Raw genomic sequence first — 18,995 nt, 5'->3', positions numbered from 1 at the left:
AATACCCCATACTACCAGAAAACCAACCTTCTTAGTGTCTTAGGTCCGAATTATGTGATGCGGGCGCAAAAACACTGGTCTTCTCCTTCGATCAGTGTGCCTTCTCACACCGAAATATTCGAATCGTGGAGGGGGCGTCCAAGCACTCCCTTTGTTGAGTTTGAACTGAAAATAGTTGTTCAAGATGGGCGGTTCTCTGTTGGGTCAAAGCTCATTTTAAGACAAAATACAAAAATAACAATGAAAATTTATAGTAATGGGAGTAGGAAAGGGAGATTGTAAAAAGAAGAACATGTTGTTAGGTATTTGTAAAGGATATAAAAATAGAACTTGATTATTGCCAGAGATAAAACTTTCAGCACTCGTGGTCAAGAAAACTCAAAAGAGGAAGTTGGCAGAAAAACAATGTTTTGAGAGGAGAAAAACGACAAAGTCAAGAAGGTCAAGAATATATGAGGTGTGGTGATAAAACCGGTTTGGATTGAAAAGAGATTTAGAGGAAGGTGGCAGCTTCAAAAAGAGATATAGAGAATTCTCGAACATTTAAAAGAGTTAAGGTTAAAAGATACAATTCTTCATGATCCTCATCATCATCATCCCCAACAGAACCTAATTCTACTCTAATCGGCGGCACACGACGAGGACACGCTAAATGGTGTGAATCGGTTGGTGGAGGTGCCAGGGCCAAAAGGAAAATGAGAAAAGGTGGGAGGAGAAGAACAAGAAGAAACAAAAATGAAAGAAAAGATTACTGTAGAGAGGAAAAGGGTATTTCGAAAAGCAGCAGCAAAAAAACGATCTTTACAGACTTCTAAGCAGTAGAAGTCACTGAAAAGATGACGGACGATGAACACAGACACTTGGTGTCAGAATGAGTGAAAAGACCCCGACAGGAATGAGGAGAGAGTTTTTTTGGACAGTTTCGTTTTGTTTCCTTAAACCGAAATTGGCTAAACTACTGGTAAGGGAGACTAGTCAGAGAAGGGTCATCAGCCTATTTTCGTGAAGTGATGATGGGTCAGTATAACGGAAAGTATTAGTTTCTAGTTATCAGACGCAATTAAACTGTCCAAAATGGGTCTGTATGTGTACTTTGGAGCTAATAAATCCAAACAAAAATGAGCATGAACTAAAGAAATGTCCTTTGAAGAATTTTCTGCAATTTCAAATTCATCGTAATTTTTCTCTCATGAAGTTCAGAGTGTCGAACCCTGGTTACTGTAGTCCCCAAAACTTAAAAAAAGATTGACAGACTAAACTGTAAGTCATAAGAACTGTTACGAGTAGCAGCGACCACGGGTGGTTGTGTCTTTTTATTACAATAACTTTGAATAAGAGAAACAGTTTTTGATAAACCCACTTGTTTTACACTTTCAGATTTCTCTTTCCAAGGCCTCTTCTCCCTCTGCGCAAGTACCCATCTCACTATGAAAAACTAGAAACTGATTGTTTCAAAAAAAAAGGAACAAAAACGATATTGGCCCTGGGGGTCGTCGCATCTTCAGACGGCAGAAGCGTAGAAAAAAAAGAACGGTGGTCTTCTCCTGTGTTTCATCATCGTCGACGTCTTCTTCTTCTCCTAATTTTCTCTTCCCATGCAACAGATCTGAACGAAATGATTACGATGCTTCGAGATGGTACCGGTGGCGGACGCGGGGGACAAAAAACGGTGCGTGCGAGATTTGGCAAAACCCCCAGGTTGTGGGGGGAGAAAAGAACGAAAAAAACTCGATTAGGAACAAGAAAAAGGGAAGAAAAAATGAGAAGATGATGAGGGTAACAGGAAAGGGTTCGTTGAAAATGGAAACGGAGAGAGAGAGAGAAAAAGGGAATACAACATATCAGTGACGATATATTTTAAGAGAATGCCACCCTATGAAAAAATTTGAACAAATAGGTGTGGAGAAGATAAGAGAAGATAGTGAAGAAGGCAGAAAGAGGGAATTCGAGAGTATAAAGATGAGTTTTGAAGGTTGAGAAGGGGCGGAGCTTAATACTTCAAACTCAAAAATAGAGATAACGATCATAATTTTTGAGACAAAGGCTGTTGAATAATTGTTTGATGCTCATTGTGCCAGGTAATACAGTACCGGTCAATAAGATAGACAAAAAAGTGTTTTAAATAGATTTCCGGCCATTTTCCGAAGTCTGGAGCTCGGCTGTCCAATTTCGGATCACTTTGAAAGTTTTTAAGGGTTAAACCACACCTATAGATTGAAACTTTGCATTCACACATTTTTTTTTTGAAAACCCCTAGGTTTTCAGCAATATGCCCATTTCAGAAAAACACCCCTATCTGAACCGTTTTGTACTGAAAATGTGAAAAAAAACCGGTGGTTTTCAGAAATCAGCAAACACGATATTTTCGAAAAATTCTGTGAATGCAAAGTTCTCAAATTAGGGCTATTTTACACCCTCTAAAATTTTTTAAGTGATCGGACACTTGACAGCCGAGCTCCAGACTCCTGAAAATGGATCAAAATGACTGAAAATCAATTGAAAATTACGCTTTGGTATATATTATTGACCGGCTAGATGTCCAGATACCCTAATAGGCCAAGAAGGTTAAAAAGGTTATCGCTTTAACGAGCCAAAAATCAAAGTCCCAAACCAATGATACGGAAGTTCTCTAGCTGTGAAAAAACGAAGATTCCTAACGTTCAAACCAAGAAGCCACACGAATACATCAGGTACTGACCATTGGCAGGAATCTGGAGAGTCAATAGAGTGACTAAACAAACTCTCCTAGAAATATCCAGTCTGATCATGGTTGATCTCATCTCTTTGGATGTTCGCTCAACAGTATCGAACACAGAATAAAGCTTATGCAACTACCACTACTGCGTCACCAACTCTTCTGTGGATGATGATGATGTAAGCCTTTCCTTCCGATAACAAGGTCGAAAAGCGTCTGAAGCATCTGAAGTCAAGTTGTTGTATAATCCCTGCCATCTCGAAGTTTTTTTTTGTGTTGTTAGAGGCGGTAGAGTGCCATTCGGTTTCGTTTCAAGTGGCCTACGTATGGGCTGAAATTTCAAAGACACGAAGACTAAAAAAAATGAAAAATGAATGAATCAAAAAGATGGTGTTGGCAGCCAAAATGACACGAGAGGTTGAATGCAGAAGAAAAAGAAGACGAAATTAGCAGGAGAACAGAGTAACGAGGGGGGTGGGGTGAATCTGAAGGGGGTGAACTAGTGAAATTGGGATGCTGGACGTGGATGGTTCAGTTTAAATCATGTTACTATTCGATATCTTGCCCTAAAATCTTGAAATCTCATACTTTCTTTTCTCTATTCGTTTTCGGTCATATCCGATGGCAGAAAAAGGGTACAGTTTCTTGTATGTGTGTTCTGAATGTACTGAATGGGTCGGTGGAGAAGGAAATGGGTTTTTCAGACGACCTAATTTGGAACATGGGCTGCAGTTGAGAGGTCAGTAATTACAGGTCTAGCAGGTTTACATGATTTTTAAAAATGGAAATCTAGAGTTGGAACCAGAGATAAGCGGAAACTTTTTTGAGAATCCGGAAGAAGAAATAAGGAATAATAAATGAAAAGACAGCTTGGGAGTTCCGCTGATCTCTAATTGGAACCATTGTTCCGAAGTCAAGGATTATTGGAGAAGCAGAAAATAGCTCCTCTTAAAAATCAAAAGTGAATCAAGCTGACAATCCTAAAGCTTTTCTTGGAAATTCAGATGTTTTGTTAGGCATAACATTTGGAATTGGGTTTTAAATTTTTAAGTCTCTCCAGCTGCGTAGTTCACAAAAATACAGTAACCTCGAACTCAAAAAACGAACGAACCGAACGAAAATCACTGAAGCCTGTATGACACTAGTTGAAGAGGAATAAGAAGAAGTGAATGATGAAAAAACATCATTTTCCTTGTCACGACCATTCTGAAATCGAGAACAAAACACCCGCTTCTACTGTTTTTTGCTGGTTGTGGTCTAAAAACGAAATGAACCAGTTCAGGTGACACCCCATACTAATATTGGTTGATGAGAATAAGAAGACGTGGACGAAGAAGAACCTCCCGGAGACGTTCTTCAAAAAAGGAGCCGACATGATGTCTTGGCCTTGTCGGGTTGTCGTACAAGGAGAAGGGTTGTAATGGTAACTAACTTTGTGTTTGGGATGGCGGGGCAAAGCGACACGAAGTTCTTTTTTCGGGTCGAACTAGACTCCGCCCATTTTTGGCGACCGAGACAATACAAGGGGAGGAGATGGCAGGTAGTTAACGGGATGAGGTAGTGGTCAGATGAGGGTTAACTCAATATGGAACAAGTTCGAGAATAAGAAGATCAGAAGGCGTGATATCAGAAATAGAGGGAAAATAAGTGAGGAGAAGTATAATTAGAGAGATGGTGGAACCGTTGTATTCTCGGTTTATGATGCTGATGATCAAAATGAAGACTGTATGACTTTTTTATTGTTTTCTCGAACAGTTTTAGGCTCAAAAATTCCAAAATCATAAGGTAGTCGAGGAATGTCTATTTTAGGTGCAAAAACACACAGAAGATAAGAAAGGCAAAATAGACAAAAAAGAGATAACGCTAAAGCCTCGGTATCTCAAAAATACAGAGGGCGCTTATCCCTCGTTTCCTAGGCGTACGCATCATGATTGCATAAAAAGGACCGGATTTCCTTGATCTCTTTTTTTCGTTTCATTAACAAATTAATCGGTATGCAACACAACTGTTTAGAAGGAATGATGGCGGAGATGAAGAACGACCCAAAGGTATATGAAGTGATTGTTCTAGATGATGAACAAGAAGAGGAAGAGGAAGAAAAGACAAAGGAAAAATAAAAGAGAAGAAGCTAGAATAACCAAACATTCTGCTTCTTCTGTACTGCTTGAGATTGTTGCGTCTGTGATATAGTGTCGTCGGGATATTCCAAGGAAGAAGAAGAAGAACGACGTAACAATATAGGAACAAAAAAGTTCTGGATGTGAAGAAGAAGGAAGGGAAATGGAGTGCTGGGAAACGGTTCGGGACGGCCAAAGTTGGTTTTTGGAAACGAGGCGAGTGCAAATCGAAACGAGATCATGGAAATGGAAGAATAAGGTGTACCTGGTACTCGACTAGACAGGTTACTATTTCAAGTGAGTTTTCTGGAGGAATTGAGTTGGGATGATCACGGGATAGGCGTGTAAAAAATCCATAAGGAAATAGTACCGGGAGAGAAGGATTATGATAAGTTTAGGATTCTCAAAGCAGACAGTTTATTCAAATACGGTAAAACATAATGAATCTGAACACAAACCGTCAATCGTTCATTTTTGTTATTTGGTTATAACTTCTGAATTTTTCGGAGATTCCAGGATTTGAACATTCCTGATTAATGGAAGTTGTCCAAAGCTCAAGCTATGAAACACTGCTAAAATCGAAAAATGTTCGTAAAATGATATATTTTCATTCTTTTCAAAATTCAGAAAAAATTGAAATCCCTGAAAACGCCGTCGAAAATTTCAGCGCGCTCAGTTGTCGTCTAAGTTGTTTCAATCCAATTTTTCCACCATTTGTGAGGTAAACGAGCCTTTTTGGTTCTTTTCATCGAGTTTTCAATCCAATAATTTACTTGTTTTCTAAAATTTTTGAAAAAGAGCAATCGAAAACGGCGAAAAATTCTGAAAAGCTGCATGGAAAATATAGCACATACAGTGGCCTTGGACTAGGATTTTCGCGACCCTCTTGGAAGAAAACTGATCTAAAAAAATTACAAAAAAAACATTTTGGTCGAAGTTCACCTTTAAGTTTTGCGATTCCTCCGAATCGACATTAGTTTTTTCATAAGACTTTTTTGTAATTGTTTTCAGTTCGAAATTTCCTTGTCTGGAATCTATCCGAAATTTGTTTCAAACTCCTGCCAAATCTGTCTGTCACCTTCTCACCTATTACTATCACTTTCAAAACCAAAAAATCCTCTTTTTCCCTTATCTCCGAATTTCTCTTTCAGCCATATATCACCTCGCCTGGTTCACATGATCATCAAGTTTTTGTCTGATTTACAGGGTTACTGATAAGATTTATTCTTCTCTTCTTTTTTTTTCTGTCTTGACGGCTTCTCAGAAGACCACCATCATCTGAAACGTCTCCTTCTTCTTCTTCTTCTTAATCATCTTCAACCAAATACGTTCCTTTTTTCTTCTTCTTTTTTATAAACGAAGGTCATTGAAAGAAACCTTGTACTACTACTACTACCACCATGAATGTCGAAATGTGCCAGGAACCTGTCATCTCATTTCACCAATTCTCCTCAAAAGGAGATTTGAGTATGTGCCGATTTCAATGGCGCGGAAGAAGATTTGCCGCCAAATCCTTATCTACACATTACACTGAAACATATACATCCCCCAAGGTGACACTGACTGTTTGTATTAGAGACCAATAGGAACTAAGGTTATGGTTTTTTGAGTACCGAAGGTATCCTTTTTTCGGCTGCATACCTTTGGCAACTTTTTTACGAGAGGAAGGATTTTTTATGACGGAGACACTGGCTGACAGCTTCTTATTTTATGATTCCTGTTGTCATCAGATGACCATGAAAATGTACTTCCGAATGTTTCTTTTTTTATTCAGGTATTTGGTACAAAAAAGAAGAAGAATCATCTAGAAAATGTTGTTTTTGTGTGTGTTTTCGCCCCGGTTAACCTCGCGAGAGCTGAGTGACTGACCCGATCGTTATCGGTGCCCAGTGTGATGATCTTCCACCTTAAACCAATTCCGATTATTTTGCGGTCACGTTCCAAACTTTGTTGTTTTACCTTGAGAATTATCGAGTAACTATGTTCACAAAAACTGTGAAACCCGAGATGACCCACAATAAACTGTGTATCGAGAAATTAGCGATAATGATCTGGAAAAGTTATAAAGTTGCAAAATGATTCTAATTTAATTAGATGACTATCGGCGCGGAACTAAATCGGGAACTTTTGAAAAGGAGAGCCTCCTAAAAAATTGGAATCCAAGGACGCATCACAAGTGCAACATTATATGATAATCGAATTCGCAGGCGAATTTAATTGGATTTTCCGTCAAGATATGGGTTATTCTTTCGAGAAAAACTGTGAAAAAACAAAACGAAGTAAACAGAACATGGGTCAAGGTGACACTAATCCTTCCGGAGAGTAGAAATGCAAATATTCATTTAAACTCATTTGAGATACAAGAAAAAGATTTAGATGAAGTGACGAATACTGGCTTTCTTGTATTTCATCTTGAGAGCTGTCTCACAGTATGGGATCGGCTTGTCTCCAGAATACCATTCACAGAGAAGAGTTGGAAGTTGATTCTGGAATCCTTGGAGGGAGGTCAGAGAGACTCCGTTGACAACAATCCATGGGACGAACTTGTGCTGAAATTACAGTCTTTGAAAGTATTCGTTGATTTCCAAAGAGGCTTTCGAAATTATAGCAACTGTCAATAAAGTTATTAAACGTATTTTTCAGTGGAGTTTCGGCTATTTTGACCATTTTCAGAAATCGGGATGTCAACTGTTAAGTTTCCGATCACTTTGAAAATTTTGGAGGGTCTGTAACAGACCTAGATTAAAAACTTTGCATTTACAGAATTCTTTGATAATTCCTAGTTTTTCAGCTGTTTCCCAATTTCTGAAAGACACCCCTTTTCGGCTCATTTTTGTACTGAAAACGTGAAGAAAGAAAAACCACTAATTTTAAAAAAGTTCTGTGAATGCAAAGTTTTCAGTCTAGGTCTGTTTTACACCCTCTAAAATTGTTAAAGTGATCGGAAACTTCATGACATCAGATATGCAGACTTCTGCAAATAGTCAAAATGGCCGAAGATCCGCTGATAAATACGAAAAAAAAGAAATCAATAGATCAAACGATACCTGCTCTGGCCAGACATTGTTGGTGGTGGCAGCTGCCTTGGTTTGCAAATCAGCTCCGAGTTTCGAAACTAAGCACGATCTGAAATCTATTTCTAGACTTTCACCTATTTTAAAACTAACTGTGTCAATCTCTGGACATCTCCTCCGATTTGAAGTTTCTCAAAGCATTGTTGAACTGCATCCGCGAATTCAACCTTCTTCTGAAGGCTCTCCTCAATACATGAAAGAGTTGGAAGTGGACTTTGATCAGCCATCGAATCGATGAAGCATCCCTCGAACTTGTTAATCGAGCACTCTTCTTCTCCGTGCTGGCACTTAATGGTCCCGTCTTCTTGGAGCTTGGCATTTCCGAATGGAACGAGTTCGATGTTCACAAAGTCACCAAAGTTCTTGAAAACAACTGGATAGAGTTGTTTAGTTAGAAAGTTCTGGCAATCTGGGCAGAGCGCTTCGATGAGGACAGTGATGTTTATTTTCTGGTTGTGAGTAGCCGCGCGGTGTCTGAAATGTAGAAAATTACATTTGATAAAGCTAAGTTAATTTGAACTCACTTATCACACTGTTGAGTAAATCCACATTCTTTCTCGATATCCTTGTTGGAACACCACATCGAAGTTGGAATAGCATCACAGTTTCGAGCAGTGGCTTGGATTGCTCCAAAAAGCACAATCGAGGCGAAAACGAGTCGGACGAGCATTTCGAGAAAGACTGGTGCCACGGGTCAATCGTAAGGTATCTCTAGATGAAAAAGAAGGACGACATGTGTTCTGGTAGGAGGAGTGTGGCCATTGAAGATAGGATAGGATGAAAACAGAAATGATGGGTCAAACGGGAAAGATTTATGGTTTTGGTCTGAAGTTTGGTGGATATCATAGGAAAACTTTTCAAGAAGATTGGAAATAGAGTTTGCAGAAAATGAGCAAAGTTGTGAGATGATGCACATTGAGGGAGATTAAGAACGGAAAGAGGGGATAGTGAGGAAAACAAGCTTATATAAAAATCAGTTAATGTCTAGAGGCAAGCCAGAGTGCAATTTTCTGGAAGAAATGGACTTTATAACATACCAAGTTCGATTAGGGAAACCGTAAAACCTGTACTAGAAAGGGCCCCTTCAAGCCAATTTATCTCGGTTCCTGACAAAGATATGGAAAGCTGTCAACTGACAAATTTTTAATTATAATATCAAAAGTGTTTTGTCAGTTGACACATTTCAGATATCTTCCATAGGAATTGAGATTATTGAGCTCAAACTTTATAGTGTGTTGGACCGTTCTATTACAGGTTACAGTAGTTCTAAAATTTTTTTAATAACAATGTGCAATCGACAAATTTTTCGAAATGTCTCTGGCCTGAAAATCACATTCAGGAAACAAAAAAACTCGTTCCATAGTTATGTGTTTTTCATAACGAGAACCATTTTTAAGGATAATGAACCGGTTAATTGCATAATCCAATCACCGGTAGAGCTGAAACTTTTTCATTATTCCGTTTCCTGATTTTATGAATGATCAAATAGGATTTCTTTTAGAATCATATCCTTTTTCAAATAATACCTTTTTCCCCTATTGTTAGAAATGCTATTTAATTTGTTTTGCATTCAACCTCACTGGTAATGCGAAAAGGCAAATTCATCTGCTTCCTAATCCTGAAATAATACCGCTAGCCCCTTTTCTCAGGCCTACACCTGTCTACTCGCATCATATCCAAGTGCACACAAACAATTTTCTCTTTTTCTCTCGCAGCACATGCTCCTGTTTTTCCAGCTTTTCAGGTGGCTTTTCGAGGGTTTTTTTGACATGGACATCTTCTATACAAGATTAGTATTACTTGCAAATTTCATTGGAAAGAAAAAATTTGGTGATGGATCGAACTCCGGACTCCGCGTTTGTTCAAATTTGCAACCCACTCTGCCAAGAAGGGTAAAATGCGCCGGCAGTGACTCAGACCAACATATGCACCTCTCTACTTCACCAATTTACTTTTTTTTCAGAAAAAAAGTTAATTTGATATCAAAAGAAGAAACATTCTGAACATAGTTAATCGAGTTTTTTCTAGCTTTGCACTCTTTCCCGTTTTTTTCAGAAGAAAATAAATGAATCACCATTTTCCTTCTCAGAAATACAGTAGTACAGTTTGTTAATATGTTTTGACTTTCTTTGATTATTCACCCTCTCCATAAAAAATATGTTCTAGAAAATGAACAGTTTTCTTCAGTCCTCTTTCTTTCCTCTACACAATGTTTATCCTATGAATCCGAGAGACCTTCTCTCCGTGTCAGTACCACACTGTACCCTCTTCCTCTCACACACTATTTTTCCCCGCCTAACCGCCTGCTGTCGGCAGTACTTGTCGATCGATGGTCACCCTCCTGCTGGCAGCCGCACATGTCGGTTTGTGTGCCTCGTTTCTCCTTCATTCTCTCTGCAGGCCACTACACTCTCGTTTTTTCGTTTTTCTCTGTTCTTTTTTTTTTAAGTATTCAAGTTTTACACATTTTCAGAATGGATCCTAAATTTCTGGTCGTTGAGATTGATTCCAAAGAGCAGGCTCTTCAGTTGGTACAAATTATGGTGAGTTTCTCAAGGCTTTTCGAATGAATTCAGCTTTTAATAAACTATGAAGTATTCTTCATTTAATCTCGGAAATAATTTGAATTTGATAGTATTAGGATTTTTCAATTTCTTTTCTTTTAAAAATTCAAATTTTAATTTTTAGCTAGAAAAAGGTTTCGGCCGCCTGATGCTTCTCGATGAACTTTCCAAGCATCCAAGTGTTTCCAAAGCGCTGAATGAAACCAAAGAAACGGCACAGAAATCCGCTCCAGAGGTCCAGAAATCGCCTACGCCAGAGAAAAACCTGTGAGTTTTTTATACGAAAAATTCGTGAAAATTACTGAAAAGTTTTTTCAGCTCGAGACGCAGAAAACGTTTTTGAAATGTCCTTAAAAAATACGGTACCCATTTAATTCCAATTATTTTTGAAGCTTTCCCAAAAGTTATCCTTATTCCTGGAACTCAACATTCCGATAGCAGAGCCATTTGCCCGATCCCTCAGAATTTCTATAAAAATTCTAAGTTTCAGGAATTATTCCCCGCCTCCACAACTGTCCAACGAAGTTGTAACATCTACAGTTGTCAAACAGGAGCCACCGACAGAGTATGAAGAGGAGGAAGAAGAAGAGGACATGCTGTTGACCAGCAGGCATACAAATCTGAAACGTCCCTACAATCAAGAATACAATGAGCAGTTGTTGAATATGTTGAGTGCTGAACCCGAACTTGTTCCGATTGGGGTCAATACAACGGTTAGTTTCAACATCTAAAAATAAGTTCTTCACATTTAAATTTAAGGGTGAAGAACCATCAGGATCCAACTGTGATAATCCGGCAAAAAGAAAAAATATTGGAGAATATCATGAATGTAGATTGTGTGGAGTTCGAGTGAAGACGCCTAGAAGCGGTCGATGGAATCTTCAGATGCACGTCATTGCTCTTCATTGTGTTGGACGACAATACAGATGTAAACTATGCGACTATGTCGATTATAGAAAATCGACGATGAGGAAACATACGATTTCTCAGCATGGAGAGGATATTCCACCACATAACATGACGTGAGTTTTTAAGATTAAAATTTCAATGGAAACCTAAATTTCACATCCGTAGTTAGATTTCCAGACGACATTCAAGCAATCATACTGAAAAAATCTGGAAAAAATACTCACTCCCATAAATTGGATAGACATTTTAGAGCAGGGATGTTCGGAATGGAATTTCGGGATGTTTCAATTTTATAAATTTCGGAATATTCCGATTTTATGAATTTTGGAATTTCGGAATATTCCGATTTTCAAAAATCTCGGAATCTCATTTTCCCATCACGAAATTCGGAACTCCGTTCCAAACATCCCTGATTTCGGAGCATAGAAAATAAAAAATTTTTGAATCAGTAATTAAAAGCATTATTTTACTTGGAAATCTCAGAAAACTCTGATATTTATATTGAATCTCTCGAGCTTATCCATTTTTAATTTTTCAGAGACGACACAATGCGGACAGAATGGCATGAGGCAATGATGAAATGCTTTCCAGAATTTGCTCATCGCACCGGATTTCTCTCATAATATCTAATGCTGAACATAATTATTTTCTGTTACCATTCCACTTTATTTCAACCATGACATTTTCTTTTTACATTGAGAATAAATGAGTTTACAGCAACTTAACATTTGTAAATTTCTCGAGTTCTCGAATTGCATTTTCGATGTCACTGACCATGATGGTATTCCATCCCAACTTCTCCGCAGCTTCGATATTCTCATGAAGATCATCAAGGAACACAATTTCTTCTGGCTTCACGCCAAGTCTCTCTTCTACCAACTGATAAAATCTGGCATCTGGTTTCATCAAGTGTTCCAGACATGACTCAACGACTTCATCAAAATGAGTCAGATCACATGGTAGTCGTGTTTCTTTGTGCTCCTGAAAACGAAATATAAATGGTTGTATTGATAAGAATAGTGCTCTAACCTTGTCTAAAAACATGTTATTTGTCAGCATGGCAGTTTTGAATCCCTTCTTCTTAAGAAGTTCAACTGTGTTTTGCATGTTCTTGTGCTGAAAACAAATGTGTTGTTTTTGAATCCGGATAATTCAGAGACATACAATTCTAACATTCTCTCCTCGGAGGCATTCGGTATAAGGCTTAATGACAACGTCATGATTGATAGTGTCTCCGTACTGAAAAATAAATTAGATTAGGAATCCCCTTTAAAAAACTCTTAACCAACTTTATGCTTCAAATATTGCATGAATAGTCCTCCTTCCAAATCATCAACAGTTAAGGTTCCCAAAAACAGACTTCTATCTGGTCCCAACCATTGAGAGAATTCGATTCCAACCGATTCGCTGTGCACAGCTTCTTCCGGAAGACCCAGAGATCTTGACATGGCTGCCCATTTATCCCTGACACCTTCATAGGAGAGGAGAACTCCTCCAAAATCGTAGACAACGGCTTTTATTTGGCTTTTCACTGTCATTCTGAAAGTTGGAAAGTTAATGGAATAGAGCATCAAAAGAACGCGTTATTGAACGAGTTGGTCTGTCTGAAAACGCATTTTTAAAGCTCAAAGCGAGACGCAGAGAAAGAAAGAGAAACTGAAATTGAGTGTACTTTCATCCCTATAAAATACATGAAGAGAGGAATATAGACAGTTTGATATGGAAACAAAAAAATGGAATTTGAACTTTTCAGTTTGTTTCAATGATCTCTCTTGCATAGGGTAAAACGGAAAACGAGAGAACAGATTGTAGTTGAGGAGGGTCCCTTCAGAATCTACCTTCTCTTTTTTTTTCCGTGCTTCCCTCTCCGTTTTCTTCTCCTTTTTCCACATTTTATTTGGCCAGAAGGAGAAAGCTTTCCGAGGAAGAGGACATCCAAAATGAAGAGGGTTGTAGAGAAAAGAGCAACCTAGACTCAAACTTATAGACAAATTTCGAAAATTCAGAGTGTTTTTCAAAAGTCAGGTGAAAAAGACCAAAAGTTTAAAGAAGATAAAAAATTCACAACGGACACAAAGATCTCGAACAATTCTATGAATGGCAACTAGATAATTTTCGAACAAAAGAAGTCTGGCTGTTGAATTTTTGAACTTTTGTCTCATTCGAAAACAACCTGATGATCAAGAAGATAATATCTCGGGAATCATAGACATGATTTATATCAATATGGGGAAATGTATAGTATAGTGATGATTGATTTTCTAACTAGAGTGTTTTAATATTAAAAGTCGGAGGAGGCTCCAGAAACTTTCGAAGATATTAGCCGAAGAAAGATTTAAAACTGAATACTTAAAACCTCCCTGTGGCCCCTATTTATACACTTGAATAGCTCTATGATTAGCCTGTGATCAAGAAAACATAAAATGATGTGTATTTGTTTTGAACATAAGTCATAACACAATTTGAAATGACTCAAGCAATAATGGAAGAAGTCATAAAATGGGCGGAGTCGTACAGCAATGAATGCTCGAGCTGAGCGTCCTTTTAAACGAATAGGGATTGATTTTAAAAGGGGCGGAGCTTGAAAATAGAACCAGAGATCGCACAGGGGAAGGGGAGAAAAGAAAATGAGAAATTTCGTGATAGTTCGTAGCAAAAAGTGATTATTCTCTACGTCTCCAAGGCAAAAAGGGTTGATTGTAATCCGAAACGATTGGATCAAGAGTTGTATTACTTTGTTTCGGTGACCGGAAGAATCGATACGCCCACATGATCTGAACCGTCTTTTGCTTTTAATTTTTCGATTTGATTCAAACCCACAAAATGCGATTATCTCTTTGGAATTAGTGGGCAGTAGGAAACAAACAGTTCAATGAACCAGACGGTTCTACAGGTTCAGTATGTTTCAAGTTAGAATTCAAAGTTTAACAGTAGATTTATAAAATAGAACGAATTATTGAAATGTAGACAAGTTAGAAGATACGGACATCAAGAAATTCTTATCTTTTAGGACAAAAAATGAAAAGGGAGACAATCAAACTACAGTTTTTCAAAGAAAAGAAAAGATTGTTGAGACCGAAAAGATCGAGTTTCAATAGACGATGTTGGTGGAAAACATGTCTGTAGATTTATATGTTGTAGCGATCAATTTTATGGAATTTTACCATCTAGAGATTGCTAACTCTAAACCAGTTCAGTCGGTAGAAACAGATGAAATCTAAAAAAACAATCCGAGAAGTTTCAAAATCCGGCAACAATGTGCAACGAGATCAAAAACAAAAGATAGATTCCCCTTCACTTGTGAAAATCAAAACTGTCAATGTTTTTTCAGCTGCACATCACATACCGTTTGTACAAATCCCAGGTCATGACCCTGAAGTTTGAGCACTTGATCTGAAAAATATGGTTGCTAAGAAATCACGAAATGGACGGTCTTTGGAAATTTGACATATACAGAACCAATCCATAAGATATACAAATACGTATTTTTCAGTTGATTTTCGCTCATTTTTACAATTTTCAAGAGTCTGGAGCTCGGCTGTGAAATCGCAAAATAACTGAAAAAAAAGGAATTTCCAAAGATTCTGCAAATTTAAAGTTTTCAATCTAGGTCTGTATTACATCTTCCAATGTTTTCAAAGTGATCCGACTCTTGACAACAGAGCTCTAGACTCTGGAAAATGGTCAAATTTAATTTTTTTTCGTATATCTTATTGATCGGTAATGTATGTTGTTGTAACAGTAAACCATTCCCAATCTACAGTTGATCTTATAAAATTGAATTATATGTTTACTGGAGCTATTATGAATCTGCAGCATCAGAAAGAATTAATTTTTCGGAACACACTGTTCAAAATGATTTCTGATCATCATTTTTTCATGTAGTTCATTAGTTTATCAAAACAAACTTCCATATGAGAAACTTCCGGCGCCATTGCTTTAATTGGCGTCAAATAGGTCTGCTGACGTAATTGTGAGATTCAATTCACAATTTTTCTGTCTTGATTTCTTGGTCTTTTGAGGGTGATGGTTTTGTGTATTGAGCTTTTTAAAAATCAGAATGTTCATCGTGGGAGCCGCAATTGGTCTCGATCTTTTACAGAAACGTTTTCATCGTTTGTAGCTTTGTTTCGTTGCTCATCCATTAATCGTACACTATACTAGACACAGTCGGAAGAGAGACAGGATCATCTATGATCCGCAGCCGTTCGGCAAAATTTGTTATGGTCATTCTACGGAGAGACTGCTCTTATCATCTGTTTCAATAATCATGATTGCGGAAGTATTGGTAAAGTCTCTTTCGGAAGATTTTCTAATCAGACTACATACAAATGAAATGGTTCAATTCTCATAATTTTGACCATGAACTTGTGGGATCTATGAACCTAGAACGAACAAAGTTTGTAAAATCACATTGAGTCTTTATTTACCTAGTTTGTAAAATTTTAAACTTTGTTTGGTTTTCTGACCCGGTAATATTTGAAAAGTACAAAAAGTCAGGAATGTTTTAAAAATGTGATACTTTCATTAACCCCCGCAATTAAACTGTACAGTTGGTATGTTAGTACAGAATAATTCTCGAACATTCTCCGTATTGTGTGGATAGTTAAATTTTTGCACTGGACATGATATGATGATGGTCAATATGTACAGAGTGGCTGTTAATTAGTCGCAATAGTTTGAAATGAGGTAAATCAAAAACTAAAAGTATCACATAAGAGATACAGAAAACTTAATAGGGTTTTTATATATCTTCCTTATACATTACCGGTCAATAAGAAATACAAACACGTGCTTTTCAGTTGATGTTGACCTATTTCAGGAGTCTGGAGCTTGATTGTCGAGTTTCCGACCACTTCGAAAACATTGAAAGTTATAAAACAGACCTAGATTGAAACTTTCATTCCCAGAATTTTTGAAAATTCCATTTATTTTCGAATTCTGAAAGACACCCCTTCTTTGCCGGTTTTTTACTGAAAACGTGAAAAAGCATGTGTCTTTCAGATATCTGCAAATAGCTGAAAAACTAAAAATTTTCAAAAAATTCTGTGAAATTTTCTAAGTGACGGAAACTTGACAACCAAGCTTCAGACTTTCAGACAGACCAATGATCTTATGGTGATGAGATCGAATACGGAAATGGAGGACATGATCCTCGAACACTTTTTGATAATCCCCGAACGACCAGGGGTATGTGCCATCTAGAGATATCCAGCCCCAGATAAAAGCACGCCACACCAGAAGACTGTCTACACCCGCTTTCTTTATGAGGTGTGGATTGCATCTTTGCGCAGATCATTCCGAAATGGCTATTTTTCGTCCAAACTATTTACCACCATTGTAAAAGGTACAGAAACGGTGGGGTGCTCAGGAATGCGATCGGGGCCAAATGGTCCGATACGGTGCAGAATATCAGTTCAGGATCACCTGTACATTCCAAAATTTCAGTTTACGCCACCGTACCATTTAGGTTATAACATCGAATGAAGCTGCCACCAAATAATAAATTGATCGTTTCTTTTTTAGGAAGTGAGCGTATAAATATGAAACGCTCGCAGAGAGCCATTTTTCAGTCAAGGTGGCCTAATTTTGCCAGTTTTGTTGGTATCATTATGAAAATTATCAAGAGTATGTAATTTGAGGTCCTGAACCCGATTTTTTAGTCACCAAATACTTTTTATCGGTTCTTCTGTTACACTCCCAAATTAGGGTGACCGTATAAATGGGACACGCACTCTAGATTACTCAAAAGCATTTTTGTAACGGGCCGTGCTTTTTCCCGAATTTCGGGGCCCGGGCCTTGAAATTTTCCTCAGGCCCTGCCCGGAATTTTACAAGTATGCTCAAAAGTTTCATTTCTTTACGGAGAGTTTCATTACTCTCGGTACGGCCTGGCCTGCGGCCCTGAGTTTTCAGATATGGATGAAGCGATGGATGAAGCAATGGACAAAAATGGAAGAGTTGAAGAAAATTGGGATTACGTTTCATCTATAAAAATCTTAAACTCATGAATTATTATTTTTAACCAGGACCGACAGGCATCTCTAGCGATTTATATATAAGAAAGATTTAGTATCAAAATACAGAAATAATGAATCACGCAGTGAGGATGCAACCAATTCAAATATCTGCAATTCTTCCTTTAATTCAAATTGTTTGAAAATTTTAATATGTTACAACTTCTTGTTATTTTGTTTATTGGTTCTTTTTAATACACTTTAATACACACAAACAGACCAGTATGTTTTCCGAATTTTCTCGGTCTGGTAAAAAATTTAATTTTATCGAAGATCTTTTGATAGTGTACTCCTCTAACAGGTGGTTTTCTATTACAGAAATTCTACGGTAATTTATTAATTTCTTTGATTTACGGATTTTTTTCACACATTCTCCCATCGCAAACTCATCTCTCTTCTCCAATTCCCTCTCTCAATTTGTGGGCGGAGTCACGGCACACACTAAGTATAGCGGGCGGCGGAACCCGTGAGATGTCGGCTGCAGCGTACAAGCACCTTGGCCGCCGCGACAGCAGTGGCAAGAGTTGTGATGACTTACTTAGGACACCTTTGGAGGGTTTCGGTCCGCTGAAAAGAAAAATAGTACGCCTTAGTCTGAGCTCTTCTTCTACGAAAAATTTTGGAAAGATTCCTTAGGAAGGACTAGAATTACAGAAACAAAATTGGGTGACAATGTCCACAGTTTCGTCGAAAACCCCTTAGTTACACATTTTCCCCAATGTTTACAGAAAGTTGGTGATCGTGTGAAACAAGAATTTGGCGAGTTCGTGTTCAGACTAGACATGGGTAGAATACAATCAAGGAGTCTTATTTTTAGGGGTAATTGTGTCGTACTTTGGCTTTAATTAGAACTACTTGATATCAAGGCGTCAAGAGTATAGTTGTTTTGTCTTCAGAAGAAGTGGTGGGGAGGCGATGGTCAAAATAAAATCAGCTGTTCTTCTTTTAATTTCATTCATTGTATGTACACCTTCCGAATCATCGCTTCTCCTCCTTTGTTTTCTTCTGAAACTGCCACCCATCTTGCCACGTCATAAACGTTGAATGCGTAGCCATTCCACGGACACACTACAACCACTTCACTCGCTTTCTTTTGCATTTGAATATTCATAGGTTTTTACAGAACTATTCTTCTCTTCTTGTCTCTGAAAATTTGCTTTGTTTTGTTTTGTTTAGTTCTGTGAAGTCTAGGGTCTTCATTTTGTTTATTTAGTGTTTTCATATCATTTCCTAAGGAAAGAGATGATCTTATGATGAGAATCATGTGAAGAAAAAACGGAAGGAGAACGTTTGACATATGATTAGGCGGCTCCGCGACGTTTCGAAAGACGACGTTTCGAAAGTGTGACGATTCGCAAGTTTATCAAATTACTGGTTTCCTTCCTTTGAGCTTTACAGTATCATCGTGTGTTTTCTTTAATGGCTCGGTGAATGGAGCCTGTATTGTGACCTCTGAGTTTTAGACGTTTTTTTCCAAAGTTTTCCTTGAGAACTCAAACTTGACAGCGAGTCTTGATCTTTAACTTCCTTTATCTGTCTTTGGTATCGTTTTTCATTTTTTTTTGTATTCACGAACGAAAGAACATAAGTTTTTTGATTGATATCAAACATGTGAGGAT

At 37.8% G+C, this 18,995-nt stretch overlaps 3 protein-coding genes across 3 annotated transcripts; 1 reads left to right on the top strand and 2 right to left on the bottom strand.

Annotated features, from left to right (window-relative positions):
- Positions 1-7,184: 7,184 nt before the first annotated feature.
- CBG02950 lies at positions 7,185-8,577 on the bottom strand (the record flags this gene model as incomplete). The annotated part of the gene is made up of 4 exons (XM_002631118.1): positions 7,185-7,361; positions 7,860-7,938; positions 7,980-8,360; positions 8,411-8,577. Coding segments are annotated over 4 exons (804 nt in total), but the record flags the coding sequence as incomplete, so codon positions are not given.
- A 1,783-nt stretch (positions 8,578-10,360) lies between these two features.
- Positions 10,361-11,982, top strand: Cbr-lir-3 (the record flags this gene model as incomplete). Its single annotated transcript, XM_002631119.1, has 5 exons — positions 10,361-10,429; positions 10,575-10,717; positions 10,941-11,163; positions 11,210-11,472; positions 11,898-11,982. The coding sequence occupies 5 exons, from the start codon at positions 10,361-10,363 to the stop codon at positions 11,980-11,982; spliced, it is 783 nt and encodes a 260-aa protein (XP_002631165.1).
- An 88-nt stretch (positions 11,983-12,070) lies between these two features.
- CBG02952 lies at positions 12,071-12,897 on the bottom strand (the record flags this gene model as incomplete). The annotated part of the gene is made up of 4 exons (XM_002631120.1): positions 12,071-12,340; positions 12,389-12,475; positions 12,524-12,598; positions 12,649-12,897. 4 exons carry the CDS (start codon positions 12,895-12,897, stop codon positions 12,071-12,073), a joined length of 681 nt encoding a protein of 226 aa, XP_002631166.1.
- Between the last annotated feature and the right edge of the window lie 6,098 nt (positions 12,898-18,995).

The sequence above is a fragment of the Caenorhabditis briggsae genome, assembly GCF_000004555.2.
Source record: "Caenorhabditis briggsae complete genome, chrII, whole genome shotgun sequence".
In the NCBI taxonomy this organism is placed as follows: Eukaryota; Metazoa; Nematoda; class Chromadorea; order Rhabditida; family Rhabditidae; genus Caenorhabditis; species Caenorhabditis briggsae.
Note: the sequence above shows the minus strand (reverse complement) of the source record. Positions and strands in the feature narration are given on the sequence as shown.